General features: G+C 32.8%; 1 protein-coding gene across 1 annotated transcript; it reads left to right on the top strand.

The window, feature by feature from the left end:
• The first annotated feature begins 2,495 nt into the window (after positions 1-2,495).
• Positions 2,496-13,369, top strand: LOC139500103 (uncharacterized). Its single transcript, XM_071288840.1, has 6 exons — positions 2,496-3,713; positions 7,575-7,605; positions 8,222-8,511; positions 12,198-12,219; positions 13,114-13,129; positions 13,336-13,369. Exons 1-6 carry the CDS (start codon positions 2,496-2,498, stop codon positions 13,367-13,369), a joined length of 1,611 nt encoding a protein of 536 aa, XP_071144941.1.
• Positions 13,370-17,139: the final 3,770 nt, after the last annotated feature.

Here is a 17,139-nt window from a genome sequence, read left to right as displayed (position 1 = left end):
AGCTTGTTAAACTGTTCCAGTCATGGTAATTAGTAACTGTCAGTCCATTTTGATATTTCATAGCTCTTATACAAATCTTTAAAAAAAAAAAGATAAAAAAAGAAAAAAATAATGTTCCCATAGGAAGAAGTTTGGTTCCCATGGGAAGAATTGACGTTCAGGAAAAAAGGTTTTCCTATGGGAAGAAAAATTAGTTCCCGGGGAAGAAAATTTCCCATGGGAAGAAACTATCTACCAATGTTATATGGAAAATTGTAGTTCCGATGAGAACTTTAAAATTTCCTTGGGAAATATACTTATTCCAATGGGAACTTTTGAATATTCCCATGGGAATTTAAAAATTTCCCATGGGAAATGTACTTTGAATCAGCTGTGGTGACAACAGTTTCAGCGGTGACAATTTGGGACATATGGGGACTTTTTTTTATTATCTATTACTTGTGCAAAAAATATTTTTGATATCTTGTAAACCGACAAAATCACATTTGTCAATGCTGGAATGGCAAACTTGTCCCGCACAGTGTTTTATGTTACCTCCAAGTTGTCGTTAGCTGTCTAACAATATGTAGTTTATTGTTTTGTATTCTGTCAAGGTAAATTAAAAAGATTAACGAAACATAATAATGCCTACTCACCAGAGAAAAGGCATTGCTCTTATAGGCAGAAGACAATATATTAAATTTTGTCAGAATTTGTAACTTTTTATGGTAAACGTTCTGCATTTTAAAGCGCTGCTAGACTATGAAAAAATATTGCACCAATCTTGCACAAAAAAGATTTTAACTTAAAGTTTGATATGTATGTTCTTGTCTAAATTGGTAGCATATTGCGGTGGTCAAAATTAGTCAAAAAAATTCACCACTAAATTCCATTGTTTTACGTTGGATAACAAACTTTTTCTTTTTAAATCCGTCACTCTAGTTCTAATAATAACTGATGAAAGATATGACCAGTTTCAATTTTATCATTTTTTAAATCTGGAGCTTTATTTGACGTTATTGCCCCTACCCTTTTCTACTGTTTACAGCAATGATTTATTTAACCAATACACAACTCCAACCAGATCTACAAGTATTGATAAATATGGTTGTTAAAATTTACTGTTTTCAATAGCATCAAGTGTTCTATATAATAAGGATGTTCTTATCCCGTGCATAAAAACAATGCCGTATTTGGCAAAACCTTTTCAACTTTTGATCTTCAGTGCTGTACAACTTTGTACCTTTTTCACTTTCGATCTTTTATATCTGGGCGTTATGTATTCGGGTTTAGTTTTCTGTAATTAGTTAATACTTCAGTTTCTTTATGTATATCTCTTTCATATTCATTTGATAAAATTTACTGTTTGCAATAGCATGAATTGTTCTATATAATAAGAATGTTCTTATCCCGGGCATAACAACAATGCCGTATTTCGCGAAACCTTTTCAACTTTTGATCTTCAGTGCTGTACAACTTTGTACTTTTTTCACTTTCGATCTTTTATATCTGGGCATCACTGGTGAGTCTTGTGTGGACAAGGCGCGTTTTTGGCGTATTGAATTTTAAACCTGATGCTTTTTGTTATCTATTAATCATGTTTTTCTTTGTCTAATATGTTCTCCTATTTATTTGTATTGTAGTCCTGTAATATTATGTGGTCATTTCAATGTTATATTTAACTTTGCCTTTTAAGTGCGAGGTTTGGCATGCTACAAAACCAGGTTCAACCAACCACTTTTATTCCCCTTTAAAAGTGCCCTGTACCAAGTCAGGAAGATGGCCATTGTTATATTATTGTTCGTTTATGTGTGTGTTTCATTTTAACGTTGAGTCGGTACTTGTCTATCCCAAATTCATGTATTTGGTTTTCATGTTATATTTGTTATTCTCGTGGTGTTTTGTCTGATGCTTGGTCCGTTTCTGTGTGTGTTACGTTTCGGTGTTATGTCGTTGTTCTTCTCTTATATTTAATGCGTTTCCCTCGGTTTGAGTTTGATACCCCGATTTTGTTTTTTGTCCATGGATTCATGAGTTTTGAATAGTGGTATACTACTGTTGCCTTTATTTATGCATCAGAAGTCACAGCCTTGACTGTTTCTCTTTTCTTGCTACAACGGCCACAGAGTAAATGCATGTCTAAATCAACAAGCAGTACACAGCTGTTTATGCTGGTTACACGATACCCTTCTCAGGGAATTACTTTCGTTAGAACATTACTCATGTTACTGCAGATGCTTTGACGTGCCAAGATTAATAGAAACGTTATTCCTTTACGAACAATAAACTTAAAAGCCCATAAGAAGTTCTTTTTAGTTGTTCGAATTTACTTCAGCGGAATGAAATACACCCTACCTTAAGAAATCAAAACAAATTCGATCATATGTTGTAGAGCCTATTACATAGCTACACATTTTTTTAAAGAGGGAAAAAGCAACATGGACTAGCACAGCACTATGAGGCTAGTATCAGTATTCCATCTACTTTGTTTTCTCTTGCAGGGAGATACTGCGAAGATGAGAAAAGAATTTACTAGCGATCTTAAACAGACATTCTTCAATCACAAGAAAAAGAATCACATACATCTCGATATGGTTTATTTTATCAATGGTACGGATAAAAACGACAAAGAATTACAACACATGACAGATCGAGTCGTCACATTTGCAATGAAACAACCATCCTGGGGCCAGCCAAGACCTATGCAATGGGTTCCGTTAGAGCTACAAATCTCCAACATCAGAATGCAGAATGTTTACATAATCACAAAGGACGACCTTCGTAATGTTAACAAGTTGAATAACGATCTGGCTTTAACTGGTCCTCAGTTAGACGACTTTCTTTTATTCCAGCATTCTCTTGGTAAACTGATGCACTACAACATTCGAGGATTAGACAACTTTATTATCATTCACCCTCCGGTATTGGTCAACATCTTGAGGTCGTTCGTGACAGATGAGATGTTTTTCCCGAACGAAGGATGCCTTGAATCGATTTTAAAAACCTTGACAGAGACTGGTAAAATCTACAAAACAGACCTTTTGAAACTTTGGGAACGAAACGAATATATGTTAAATGATGCAATCAAAGAGTTTGTTATTGAGCTTCTCGTTTATTTGAACATTCTTATAATTCCGGAAACATATAGATACAATCGCTTTACGGCTGAATTGTTCATTGTACCCAGCATGATCAAGACCATTAAACCGTCAAACTTTATTGATTTTGAAAATCAGAGAGAGAAAACGATATGCTTGAAATATGTACTATCACAACAGTCTATTCCTAGTTCCCTTGCATACACAATTATTGGAACTACTTTGAATGTTTGGCCATTGAAAGAGAAAGAGAACATGTCATGTATTTATCACAAAGCGGCGATCTTGAATGTAGTAGATGATAACGAACTACGACTATGGATTGAAGACGATATGATAGAATTATATATAACAAATCAAACATCAATATTTGCTATTTCACCAGATATTTTAGCAAGTATACAAGAATGTCTGACACGGAATCTCGAATCAACCCTTGAGTTTTATTACAAAAGCTTTGGTGGACAATTTAAACATTCAAAGTTAGCAGAACTGTTCAGTATGAAGGTAGGCATCCCATGTGGAAATAGCGTGTGCTATATATCCTTAGAAAAGGCTAAAACCGTAGACTCATGGAAATGCGAAAACAACGAAGAGCACAGTACAAGCAGTCTGCTTAACTGGATTTTTAACAGAGTGAGTAAACATTCCACAATCGATTACCCTAAAATTTCAATAACCATATACTTTACAGCCAAAATCATTCCATGCAAATAATCACTAACTATCTAACTTTACTGCGCTTAATGCTTTCATCTGACAATGACCTCATATCTTGTTTTTATCACATTTATCACAATATAAAGCAGTAACACAACACTTGTCATCTGTTTTCCTAAGATTAAGTTACTGATTGATAATTTATATATTCGGAGAGCAAATCTACCGTTTATATTATGGTGTATACTTATTAACTGGGTATAACTGGGATAGTAAGTTTATTGTCTCCTTGGTGCAGCTATTGTTCTGATGTGTAGGTGAAGGCAATAGTTGTATCCGTGTTGGGGGAGGGGGGCAATACACTTACTTTTCCAAGAATATCTATTCACTAGGTGTTATGTTATATCGAAAAGACAACAGACAATAAATGGCGGAGATCAGTCAAAATTCGTTTAAAAGCGGAAAACCAGCCATAACGCTTACTTCATAAATATTTTGAAATGCTAAGTCTACGTCTTATATTTATGTTAACCCTAGATCTCTTTACAGTAGGTAAGGTAGCACTCCACAGATAGAAAAGAAAATCAAAAGTGAGCAACAAAATGTGTTATCATCTCCTATTTCTGGATTTGTAATACATTAACCCAACTGTTTGTGTTGTACATGTGCATATATATGTAATCAGTATCTTCCATAGATTTGATTTTCAAAAGTTAAAAGGGTGAAAAATAGTTTCTTTCAAGTGTATTCATAGCAACATTTTGCATTTATTTACAATAACATATTGCAAAAGGGGGTGAACATGTCACATATCCACCCAAATTTTGATAAACTAGAATTTCAATGCTTTGAGTGATACTGTGGATTTATTTATTTTCGTGGGTACCAATTTTCGTCGATTGCGGAAAACTTGCATATTCGTGGATATTTAAATTCGTTGTTTGAGAAAAGTTTGCATACATTCCTATTGAAATTTTGTATTTTGTTGAACATTAAAATTTGTGGTTCCTCTGTTCCCACGAAATCCACGAAAATTGGTATCCAACGAATATTAATGAATCCACAGTACCTTTTTAGAAGCTGTTGACATTAATCGTCTTATGATCAAATAAAAAATGGGTGTTTTTCGTCTCATTTTTTCGTAAAATCTAATCACAAAGTTCATGCGACAAAAAATTGGAAAAAAACTTTACAATAATTGTCGGACCAATGTATGGTATGGACATGCAAATACGGACTGTCATACAGAAAAAAAGCCTGTATTACACACATAACATATCTTGATGTTCATATAAACCCAATACAAAAGCTTTTTTAGTACCCAGCTATCCAAAAATGAATTTTATTACACACTAGCTCTCATATTTGAAAAATCCACCGGGTCCTAAATGCGACGTCGTTAGTCCCACAATCCTCCAATCCCGTAGCTGCATTGGAAATTCCGCGAAATATAATGACGCTTGCGGTCAAATAGATTCATGTAGGTCCAATAGGAAACTATTGACTGGTCCAATAGTTCAACGTTTACAATTTGATAAAACAGTCAGTTTATTGTGTACTTATATATTTTTATACAGAAAATGATAACTGAAGTATATTAATGCAAAATATCGAGCAAACATACCCTTAACAGAACGATATATGCATGTGCACCGAAACAACAAGCACCAACATAACAACAAAAGTATACAGATTTGTGACTGAGAAGTTAACAAACCTGACATGCATGCACGACATTTTACACATTTTAAAATGTAATACGATAACCATGATAACACGGGATTATTAAAAAACCATCAGTCATAGCAATATGAACAAAATGTTTGGAAAAAAACTAAATAAAATAAAGAATGGCAAACCTAAGTATCCACTCAAAACTGAACACCTGAGATTCCCTTCTCTTCTCCCTGCTTCAAGAAAATAACAGTCAATAAGAATGATGGTTCATGTATAGGTGTTCTAAACACGTACGTTTCCTCCATACGTTACATGTTATAAGATATATGTGTGTGCAATCCGATACATCAAAGTCGGTGATACGGTCTGTCTCTTATTTTTTTCAACACAAACTCTGAGACATGCATAAACTCATTCATTACCTTGTTGATATGCCACTTAAATAACCTTCTTACTGAAACCTGTTGTGTTAGTGCAACATGTAAATGGTAGATTCGTCATTATCAGGCAAATTGTGTGCAAAGTATGTTTGAATAATTCCTGGCACAATAAATTGTATCAATCCTGCCAATGCTTATAACACACAATGGGAACTTATTTAGTCAAGTGTGTATTGGTTTTGAATTATAATCCCTGCTGAAATACAGCATTGCAGTGTTTTTATACATTTGATTGTATGATGATTTATTATCGATTTCACATTATCAGACGGATTTTGTTTTCGAATCCGCATCTCAGTTATCATTCTTTGATTCTGAACGTGGATGGTTTAAATTTCGTCATTATGATCCTTCCAGGTCTAGATAGCAAATTTCTAGACGAAGCTGCGGGATGAGTTTATATATCCCTTATGATGAAATATTGTAGAGCTTTCTTGTAATGTTGTTAAAGAGTGTCGCTGATTTAACTTAAACATAGAAGACAAGGAGTTTGTCATAATTCTGTTTGGTTTTGTGGGTATATATACACATGGAAAAAAGTATTGCAACACCTTGATTTTTTTAAACTTGAAAAATCAACCTCTTTTTTTGGATGAAACATAATAAAATATGTGTATAATATTATTGAAACATAGTTTATGATAACATTAACATTGAAACGAACTAAAAATGTTTGAATAAAAATGATTTATTTAACCACAATTTTAATACCAAAATGTAGTGTTTTTTGTACAAAAAAATGCATTTTACAACTTTTACTGTTGTCGAAATTTACAATGTCAGACATTTCAACATTAAACCTTAGATGACTGTTCATAACATGGTTGATCGTTATACGCCAAAGAATTAGTACTTTGTGCGCAGCCTCCATTCAAACGGATAACCGCATTTAAACGTCTTTTGATTCCTGCCATAAATCGTCTAATTTGTTGCTAAGGTAGCAGTAACCATTTCTGATGAAGGGCATTGTTTATTTCATGATGTGTCTGAACTGGGGTGTCCTTTCTTGCACTTTCCGCCCAATAGTGTCCCAAATATGCTCGATATGGTTAATATCCGGGCTACGATCGTGCCAAGGAAGATGAACTGAATTCCATTTGAACATTGGATCTTCCTCCACGATGCTAATTTCCAACTTTGGCGAGCTTTGCACTACATTGGATACGGAAACTGTGTGTCTGTTCGTTAGCAAAGGTCTCCGAAATGGTACTAGTGCACGATAACCAGTAGCGATAAGTCGATCTCAAACAGTTCTTGTTAAAATGCTCCTGTATGACCACCACTCTGTTTTTATGATTGTCTTGTATGCAATGGATTTCCTTCTGACCAACCTTCATTATGCTTGATTTTCCTTAGTAAATGGTTTAGGGAGGCTTCATTATCTCGGAATGTCTTGAACAGTGATTATTGTCTGATTTATTCTCAAACGACTTATAGTGAAATGGTGATGACCAACAATAGGGACAGTTTTTACTAAGACATTCCTGCTTCCCTTATGCTGATAATCTGTTATCTTGCAACAGTTAAGAGTTGTCAAGGACCCATAAACAGCCTGTATAACTATAATACCAAAAAGTCAGGAACACATGATGGAAAAACCTTCTTTATTGGAAAGAAGAATGCGTTTAATGTATTGTTGTGGAATTAATCAATGAATGATAATATAAAGTATACTTATGTGCCTTTAAAAAACTACCAGATTTTTTTTTTATATATGCAGGTTACAGATCCATGTAAACCTGAATGTAAAGGTAATTTAATTAAATGAATATATTGAAGGACGAACATATAATCTGTAAGTAAGATGTGATGACGGGAAAATCCATGAGATACACAGACACCAAAATGTGAAGCGTAATAAAATAAATTCGTAAAATTCTTATTTTTCTTTTATTCTTGGTCAATTGCAAAACCTATAATCGACAAGCATGGAACACATGTTTCCTATTTTGAATATGCTTGAAATTAAAGTCTACAGAATAATGATTTTCTACGGTTCACGTAGCATTTGAAGAAAATTCAGCAACGGAATACCATTATGAGAAATGTATTATACGGTCGGATCATATAAGTATATCGTTTAAATTGAATTGAGTATTTCTGAATGCTTATAATCTTAGTCTTTCAGAATCATGTTAAGTATATATAATGAAGACCCCATATACCCTACAATATTTTTATTTTGTACTTTTCAAAAGATCACTAGAATAAAGAAATGCATTTTTTGGAAAGTATGAACATTGAATGTGTTTTCATTGATTGTTGATTTAAAAATATATAAAAAGATTAGTTTCTTTCGCTGTTACTTAAAAAAAAGATAGTTAATTATGTATCATATATTTCTACTTGATCGATGATATTTTCAAGGCAAAACCAATAAAGAACTGGGAATACTACCAAGCGATAAACATCTTGTTAGAGTCGGAAAATACTTTGAATATGACTCCTTTGAGGACTTAATTATTCGGTTGGGAATGAAGAAGCTTACATTGCAGAATATTGAGGACAGATATCATAATTTTGGTAGGGGTGGAATAAAATCAATTGCATTGATACAGTGGAGGGAATCAAAGTTGGCAGCCAAGGAAAAGCCGACATTGAAAAGTCTTAGTGACGCAATGGTAACAATGGAGTCGGATAACCATCTTATGTGTCAAGTATGTGTTTAAAAGTTGAAAATTAGTGACTACATGAGTATTTACATGCTATTCATTTTTGTACGAATTAAAATATTTCATTTGATCACCATGTGAAATTAAAAACACATCAATACAGAATCAAGACGTCAATATACAACCTTCATAGAAAATAGATTTAAGAGAAAGTACAACACCGATATTTGTGAAGGACAAAACTGATACGATATAAGCACTGATGTTCCATAGCCTGTGCCTGACATGTTTTATAATATAAGGCGGGATCAACCTGTTTTTACTCATATATCACACTCGTTTACACATATCTCGCATATTTGTCAACATAAACTATTAACAAAACGCAAAAAAACATTAGAATCCGTTCAGAATATGTATTTCATAGGCACCACATATTCCTTAAAAACCATCCATACATTTACGTATAAAATAATTGATTATGAATCTTCTAATAATAACAAAAAATCCTTCAAAAGTTTTTTATCCTAATTTAGTTGACCGTTTCACAATGTCTACGTTTGTGGTCCGTTTTAAATCCGTAATACCATCCTCTTTCATCGACTGAAATATCATTGAACGATACTTTACATGTCACGAGCAGAAACACTGATGTGACTTTTTGAGCAAGAATTGGTTACCTTTTCTTAGTGCTGAATATCTTTATTTGTGTTTGTTTGATATCAGTTTTTTGGTTTTTTTTTATTATTTGTTTGCAATATTTGTTTTCCGTAAAAATGTTTTGTGTTTGCTGATATTATCTTCTTTTCACATTTGCATTCACTTATATGAAAAACAATAAACATGATGAGCTTTTTTTAATTTCTATGTTGTTTATTTCTTTCCTCTAGATTTTCAGGGAGAAAACAACGTTGCTGGGTGAGTATGGATTGTAATATTTGTATATTTGTCATATGTCAAAGGTCCAATTACACAATAGACAAACACTTCAGTTTAATCAATTTTGCAAAACAAAACAGACATTCAGTTCAGAAGCAAATGAAAAAGGTATTATAAGAACACCATCAAAAGATATTTACATAGAAAGGTGGAACGAACTTATCAGACATACATTTGTACACATAGTGTTTGAAACAAAATATTTCACTGCCTATCGTTATATATCAGCAGTTTATTTCATTTATAGTTGAACGTGTAAAAATCACTGAAATCGAGTTAACAGTTTATATGTTATGGTTAATGAATATTTCTGTACTTCACTTTATATGATAATTTCTATAAATGTTTATAAAAGTCTTTAAAGGAAAACTATTATATGTTCCATTTTGCAGATGATGCAAACCCAAATCTCCAAAAGATTCCAACAGACAAGGCTTTGTTTAATTTATCAAAACAAATAGGAAACTGTTCCTTATAATTGGGCATCGAACTGGGACTGAACGTTGCTGAAATTGAACAAATTTTGTTCAAGAACGACAAAAATCTACGAAGACTGATAGAAGATATTCTATTGCTTTGGAAAATGAAGTCAAAAGAAAAGACAGTTCGGAATTTACTGATGGCTTTAGAAAGGGTTGAAAAGGGTGGTTTTAACTGTCTATCAAACATGTTGACAGATTTTAATATGTTCGAGGAGGTTAGTTTAACAAATCATGTTTTACAGAAATTTAAAATCAGAGTTAATAAACTCAGCATATATACCAGGATTGAAATTTTGTATTTGCGCTAGACGTGCGTTTCGTCTACAAAAGACTCATCAGTGACGCTCGAATCTAAAAAAGTTTTAAAAGCCAAATAAAGTACGAAGTTGAAGAGCATTGAGGACCAGTAAGTGACAGTAAACTTAAATGATCAACACGACAGGGGAAACATGGGAAGAAGGATCTGCTTTCACTCGATTTTATCGACAGTTTTGTTGAAAAGGGATATATGTTACTCTTACTTTAGTTTTCAGTGTTTTGTACATGTAACTGTCTTTGTTTAAAAAACCTGTTTCAACTAAGACATTTAAGTCAAGCTAAAGGGTTTGCAAAGATAAATTATCGACAGTTTAGGATGGTTATGATAATCTATTTACATCACTGGGTCGATGAAAATGCTTAAAGTATAAATTGTTGGAAATACTAAGGATTTTTTTATCCTAGGCATAGGTAACCTTAGCCGTATTTGGCACAACTTTTTGGAATTTTGGGTCCACAATGCTTGTCAATTTTGTACTTGATTTGCTTTATAACTATTGTGATCTGAGCGTCACTGATGAATCTTATGGAGACGAAACGCACGTCTGGCGTATTACATTAAAAGCCTGGTACATTTGAACTAATTACGTCTTAGGGTTACATGTAGAGTCAACAACCAATCCGCTATTACTTGATGTCTAACTACAGGACTATAAACGTATTGAATCGGAGTAACACGAAGGTTGTAACGTATGAAACATACTATTTGGACATTTCCAGGTGTTGCTTAGTCCTCAGTTTTTTAATTTTTTTGTGCTGTAGACTGAAGCTCGTATATTCATGTATTTTTTAGGTGTATTTTGCCATGCCGTTGTCAGATGGTCTTCGAATTATGAGTTTTAATATCTCTTTGATATCTACCGCTTATATTTATCTATCTGTTTCATGCACACATGTGTTTATTTTTGCTTAATATTAATTGCATCAAACATCCGAATTTTCTGATTGGATTCCATTAATTTATCATCCAGAACTAAAAATTACAGAAACATTAAACCCGGTGTCATCTGCCTTATTACTCGTACCTGACATAAACTGTCATTTCAGTACCAGAAATTATGAAAAACGAGACGATTTTAATTTTGAAATTACAAATTTCCCCCACTTTAGCAGCAATATACTAACTTCACCTGCATATGATATATGCCTTTCTCAATTCATTTGGTATTCAACAGCTTGCAGCTCCTACTCAAACTTTATAAAACGTCACCACTGTCTGACCAGAATAGTGACGAACTAGACCTAGGGCTCTGTCAAACATCGTCTCGGGTTTTTTTTCTAAAAAAGTGCATCAAAGATACCAAATCGTGTTGATAAATATTCCTTGTCAACATCACATCAATACATGATGGTCTGGAAGTATAGATTATATGTACTGGTGTTGCTTATCATCTTAATTACGTGTTATAGTGTTCCTTTTATTTTTCTTTGTATATAATAAACCTTTACTGTTATACCCTTTTGGCATGGTTCGATATTTATACATCCCGTTAATGTGTTATTGTGCTATGCATATTTGTTGTATTCTTGTCATTCATTTTAACTGACTGTGGATTCATGATTGTTCTTAGGATACCAATTTTGCTGGGTTTCGTTGTTTCAGATGAAACCGAATGCGAATGTTCAGCGAATTACAAATTTTCCATAGGCTATGTATGCAGAAATTGGTAAAATCTTGGATATCAAATATCCACGAAAATGCAAGTGTTCCTCGATCAACGAAAATTGATATCCACGAAAATAAATGAATCCACAGTATATGTTTTGTCTGTAGGGTGTATATATGACATTTTATTTTTCTTTGTAGACACATTTATTTGTTTTTATAATTATTAAGATTAAAACACAATGTTGAGAAATGATTTCAGCCTATCAATAGTGAACTTTCTATTTCTATGTAGCAACATTCCAGCAAATTTGCATACAGAGTATATATCACCCAGTTGATACAATATTCCTGGGCTTGTATAATTATCATAATTTCCCTTATAGAGGGTTGCTGCTCACAAGGAAGGTATTAAATCAAGAGTTCCAAGTGGTGAAGATAAAATTGTCTCTATATATACGTAAATTTTACGGACCCCATCACAAAGTTAAAGAGTTGGTTGACCGTTATGGATAATTCGTTTCTCAGATGACAACAAATATGGTACACTTGTCGTTACTACAATCCAGTCCACTTACTCCCGAATTTAACTTACCAAATTAGACATATCACTAATTTTGAACTAACATGAGCAACCCGACGGGTGCCACATGTAGAGCAGGATCTGCTAACACTTGCAGAACATCTGACATCACCCCCAGTCTTTCGTGTTCAATGTTGTGTTTTATGTACTGTTTTTTGTCTAGTTTTTTTTAGCCAGGGCATTGTCAGTTTATTTACGATTTTGAGTTTGAATGTTCCCTTGGTATCCTTCGCTACTTTTTGACAACTGAATCCCAATTTTGATATTTAAATCTATTTGTCTGTTTGTTTTGCTCTCACATTATTGTCAATACAGTGGAAGTCTTAGCGACTGTCATACGAGTGAGACGTTAAAATAGCTATACAACCAGGTTTAATCTATTTTTATTCACCATAAGGAAATGCATTTACAAACTCAGGAATACAACAGCTGTTTTCCAACGTTTAATGTGTTTGATCTTTTGATTATGCCTTTTGTTAAGGAAAGTAACGTTTAGACTTTTCCTTCGAGCTCGGTATTTTTCTTCTTTTACATTTGCTTAAATCTTTTTGTCGTTTGTAATAACTCATCTACCTCCTCTCATTTAATAACCATCTTTAAATGTATATATTTCAAATTAGTTATGGTCGCTAACAATTGTTTCTTTTTAGTAGTGATCGTACTGGATGAATGTTTTGAATCACTACATAATAAATAATTGAATGCTTATTATTTTTCAGAAAGTCCTCTCCAAAGGTGAGTTTAAATGAGTAGATTAACAATAACCTTAACAGTTTGTACACATGACTATAATTGAAAATTTGAGTGAAAAGTGATATAGAAAGAAAAACAATTCCGTTCTCTTCATCACTCAATAAAAAGACAAAAACAACTTGAGAAAATGCCACATTTTCCTTAAACCATTCTGCTTTTTGTTGTTCTAAATACATTGTATTTTACAGCATCAACGAAAAAGACAATCATGCAGATGATTGATCACTCATCCGTATTTTATGACGTTTAATCAAGTTAAAGACATTTAATCGTGTCAAGGCGTTTTACACCAGTTTACACCAGTAATTTTGTGGCCCTTTATAGCTTGTTGTTTGGTGTGAGCCAAAGCTCCGTGTTGAAGGCTGTACATTTACCTATGATGGTTTACTTTTATAAATTGTTAGTTGGATGGAGAGCTGTCTCATTGGCAATCATACCACATCTTCCTATATCTATGGTAATAATGGATAATTAAAGATATAACTTAACCAGGACAGCTAAAAGATAAACCTTATAGTTTGCACTTTGTAATTACAGCTGTTTCTCTAACCACGCCTCTATTGGGGAGATGAAGAATATTCATAGTAGATTAATTTTGTTTACTTACTGGTTCCCAGTTATACTCTCTGTGTTCCATCTCATAGAGACATGTGCATATTGTTGACATTGAAATATGTGGTAACCCTTCATTCGAGGTAGGGGCAGTTAAGAAAATTAGTGTTAGTTGAAACTCTGAAAGTTCAGGGCATATAAACGTTGAAAATAAGCCACACAGTCCTATATTTTGACCTTTGAAAAAGTTGTAGTGCAAATGAACTTTCCATTCTTGGACAAGATTTTTTTCAAAACTTCATAGTAACAGTGGTACAGTTTAAGCCGTAAAAGGAGTTTCTATGGGAAATTGCATTGTCAATATTTACAGAAATGCAACCTATGATATCCGAACATAAACCATATTCATCATATCATAAAACCGTAGATTTTTAGTGTACTGGAGACTTAAAAACACCACTTTAAATATCAGTTAACGGTTAATCGGTCGAAAGATATCACGAGTAACCGGTTAGCTGTTCATTTGACAACACTAATACTTATGCATATGTTGACGAAGTGAAATTTGGAAAAAATATTTTGTCTACGTCTTGGGTTTCAAAGATCACCAATTGATTTGAATATCCTTGTTTTTATTCAGTCTCACGGGATGAGTGGTCTTGCTTCGAAAAAAACCAACTCGTTTTGTAGTATATCCCTTGTATCTTTTGATAAGTTTTGAATTCAAACTCATTTTCATATCTGCAGCATATTCTGTAAAACAAGTGTGACAATTTGTAGTCATTAGTTATTCTTACTACCTACTTATACAAAAATTAACTAAACTGTTTGCTGTTGTAATAGTGGTTAAGAATATATAACACAACACAGACTGATGTACCCCTATTTTTGTATTTTTTACCTAGTATGTCTGTTTGTTTTGTTCACACATCGTTGTAAATATGTTAGTATTTTATGTGACTGTCTTACAAGTGAAATATTTAGCTATAAAACCAGGCGTAATCGACCATTTGCTACAGACGAGAATGCCTGTACCAAGTCAGAATTATGACATTCCTTTGTTGTGTTTGAACTTTTGCTTTTGCCATTCGCTTCGGGACTTTCTGCTTAGAATTTTCCGTTCGGTATGTTCCGAATACTTCAATTCAAACCAATTCTAACAAAAAGAAGACATGCATAGGTTAATTATATTTAAGGAGTTATTGGAATCTATTTTTTAACGAGTAAATGATTTATCTATTTTTACCGAACCTAACATTTCTTATTACCAAATGAACATTTTGATACAATGTTAAGCTTTACATAGTGCGGATCGAAACATTTGTATCCATGTGTTATAAACTACATACACATAAATCAGGCCTAATTTGTACATGCTACAATAGTTTTTTCAGATCGTTATCAAAAGACAAAGGACCAAATAGGATTGGCGTTAATTGTGAATTACAGTAAAAATAGAAAAGGTATGCTATTATTATTTTTTTTGTTGTAAATTTTGCCTTTTGTTACAATACGCGTATAAATTATCCTCTGATGGATCAGAAGGTTGAAGTCTATGAAAAAACCGATTCGTACATATCATATAGATAACCATACCCATGCGTCCATTTTGTCTTATTTAATCAGCAATGGTAAACAAAAGAATGTTTACAATCTTTAATAGAGGTGGTCCAAATATGTCACTTAAATCAAATAATCATACTATATTAAACACAGGTAGATATCTCACAAAATAACATGCACTATTAGCAACACATCACACATCACATATATTAATTTAGCTATAAGTATTAGGTTACCAAAGGTGAAAATGCAAAACATGGTAGTGCATGCTCAAATAAAGTCTGATTCTTATTTCCTTTTAAAAATGTCGCGAACATATCATAAATGTTCATAAATTGGCGTTAGTATTTCAAAATTATTCAAAATAATAACTGGTTATGATTTGCAATGCTGGCAGTCTCGGTTTAGCTACTAATGTGCATAGTCATTGACATGAAATTGTTTGTACATATGATATATCGCTGGTAGTGTTTGTATTGCTAACATTGTATCTCTAAACACAATTTTATTTGAATGTTTTGTTATGAAATTGACATTTAAATAACTCTAATTTCTTGTTTAGGTACATTTTTACCTAAAAATTACTTTGTCTAACCATTGCTAGTTAAAATGAAACCCAATAAAAATAGGAGTTTGATTCGGTACGCGTGTTTTGTTAACATAAGTCTCATAAATGGCATTCGAATCGAATGGACATTCTTACTCAAAGACATCAGGTTATTCTTAAGTACTGAAATTTATTTACTGTGAAGTGTCGTTAACCAATCATATACACTGGAGAAAAGTTCGTTCTGCAGACTTTTTAATCATCAAGATTCCAGTAAGGATTCACATAAACAGTCTTAAATTAATAAAAACATTTCTGCTCTCCTGATCTTTTTGAACATGGTGTATGCCATGTACCAAAGTGTTTGGTAACGGATCTACTTAGGTGTTCAGAAAGTTCACACATGCATGATATACTAAGGTCCCTTTACCATATAAACATGATAAAAAAAGGCTGTGAACTTCTATCATTCCGTAAGTTACAATCAAAGTCATTGACATTGTAGATGATATATGTTTTGTACAGACCTGGTTTGGTTTAATATACTTCATCTTAAGTTAGAAACGTATCTTAAGTCTGTTGCCAGAATGCTGTTTTATCGGAATAAATATCGGAACGATCTTTATCGGAATAAATATCGGAACGATCTATGTCGAAAGAAGCTACTGGACTTTTTCGCGTTTTCCATATGTTCTTTTATCTCTTATTCTGTCTTTTGGTATAAGTACATACCTTTTACAGTGGCAGTATGAATTTTCCTAATGTTATCCTAAACCTCCAGTAATAAGAAATAATTCTACATATTTAACATTAAAGAAGGAACTTCAACAGTTATTGATCCTAGATGGATCGATACCAGTTTACTTTGCAAAGTTCGAACTATAAAGGTGTATAAATTTTAAATATAAAATTACATTGTAAACGTCTAATATATCTATAAATTATAGCAATTTGTTTTTAAAAGTTGGAATGGTAGTTAGTTTCAAAAAATCTTTATAGATAAGGTAATACATTTAAACGACATGTCAAAACTTGCATTCAGTTTGACGGTTAAAGTCAAAAAGTTCAGACAAATCGGATCATTTTCAAAATCATTATAGATTTACTAACTTCAATAACATTGTTCCACTGAATGGGACACTAATTTATTCGAACTTGATCAATTTGTTTGTGAGCCATATGTAAAACTTTCCAAATTACTAGATCTGAACCCTAAATTGAAAATTTCGCTGACAGCCTGTAAGACGAAGTTCATCTGTTTATAAAATAATTACCATGAATATTCCCTTCCTTCTGAAATATAAATCCTTTTAGAAATATTGTACGCCCT

The sequence above is a fragment of the Mytilus edulis genome, chromosome 13, assembly GCF_963676685.1.
Source record: "Mytilus edulis chromosome 13, xbMytEdul2.2, whole genome shotgun sequence".
NCBI lineage: Eukaryota > Metazoa > Mollusca > Bivalvia > Mytilida > Mytilidae > Mytilus > Mytilus edulis.
The sequence above is the reverse complement of the archived record's forward strand: the minus strand, read 5'-3'. Positions and strand labels throughout refer to the sequence as shown.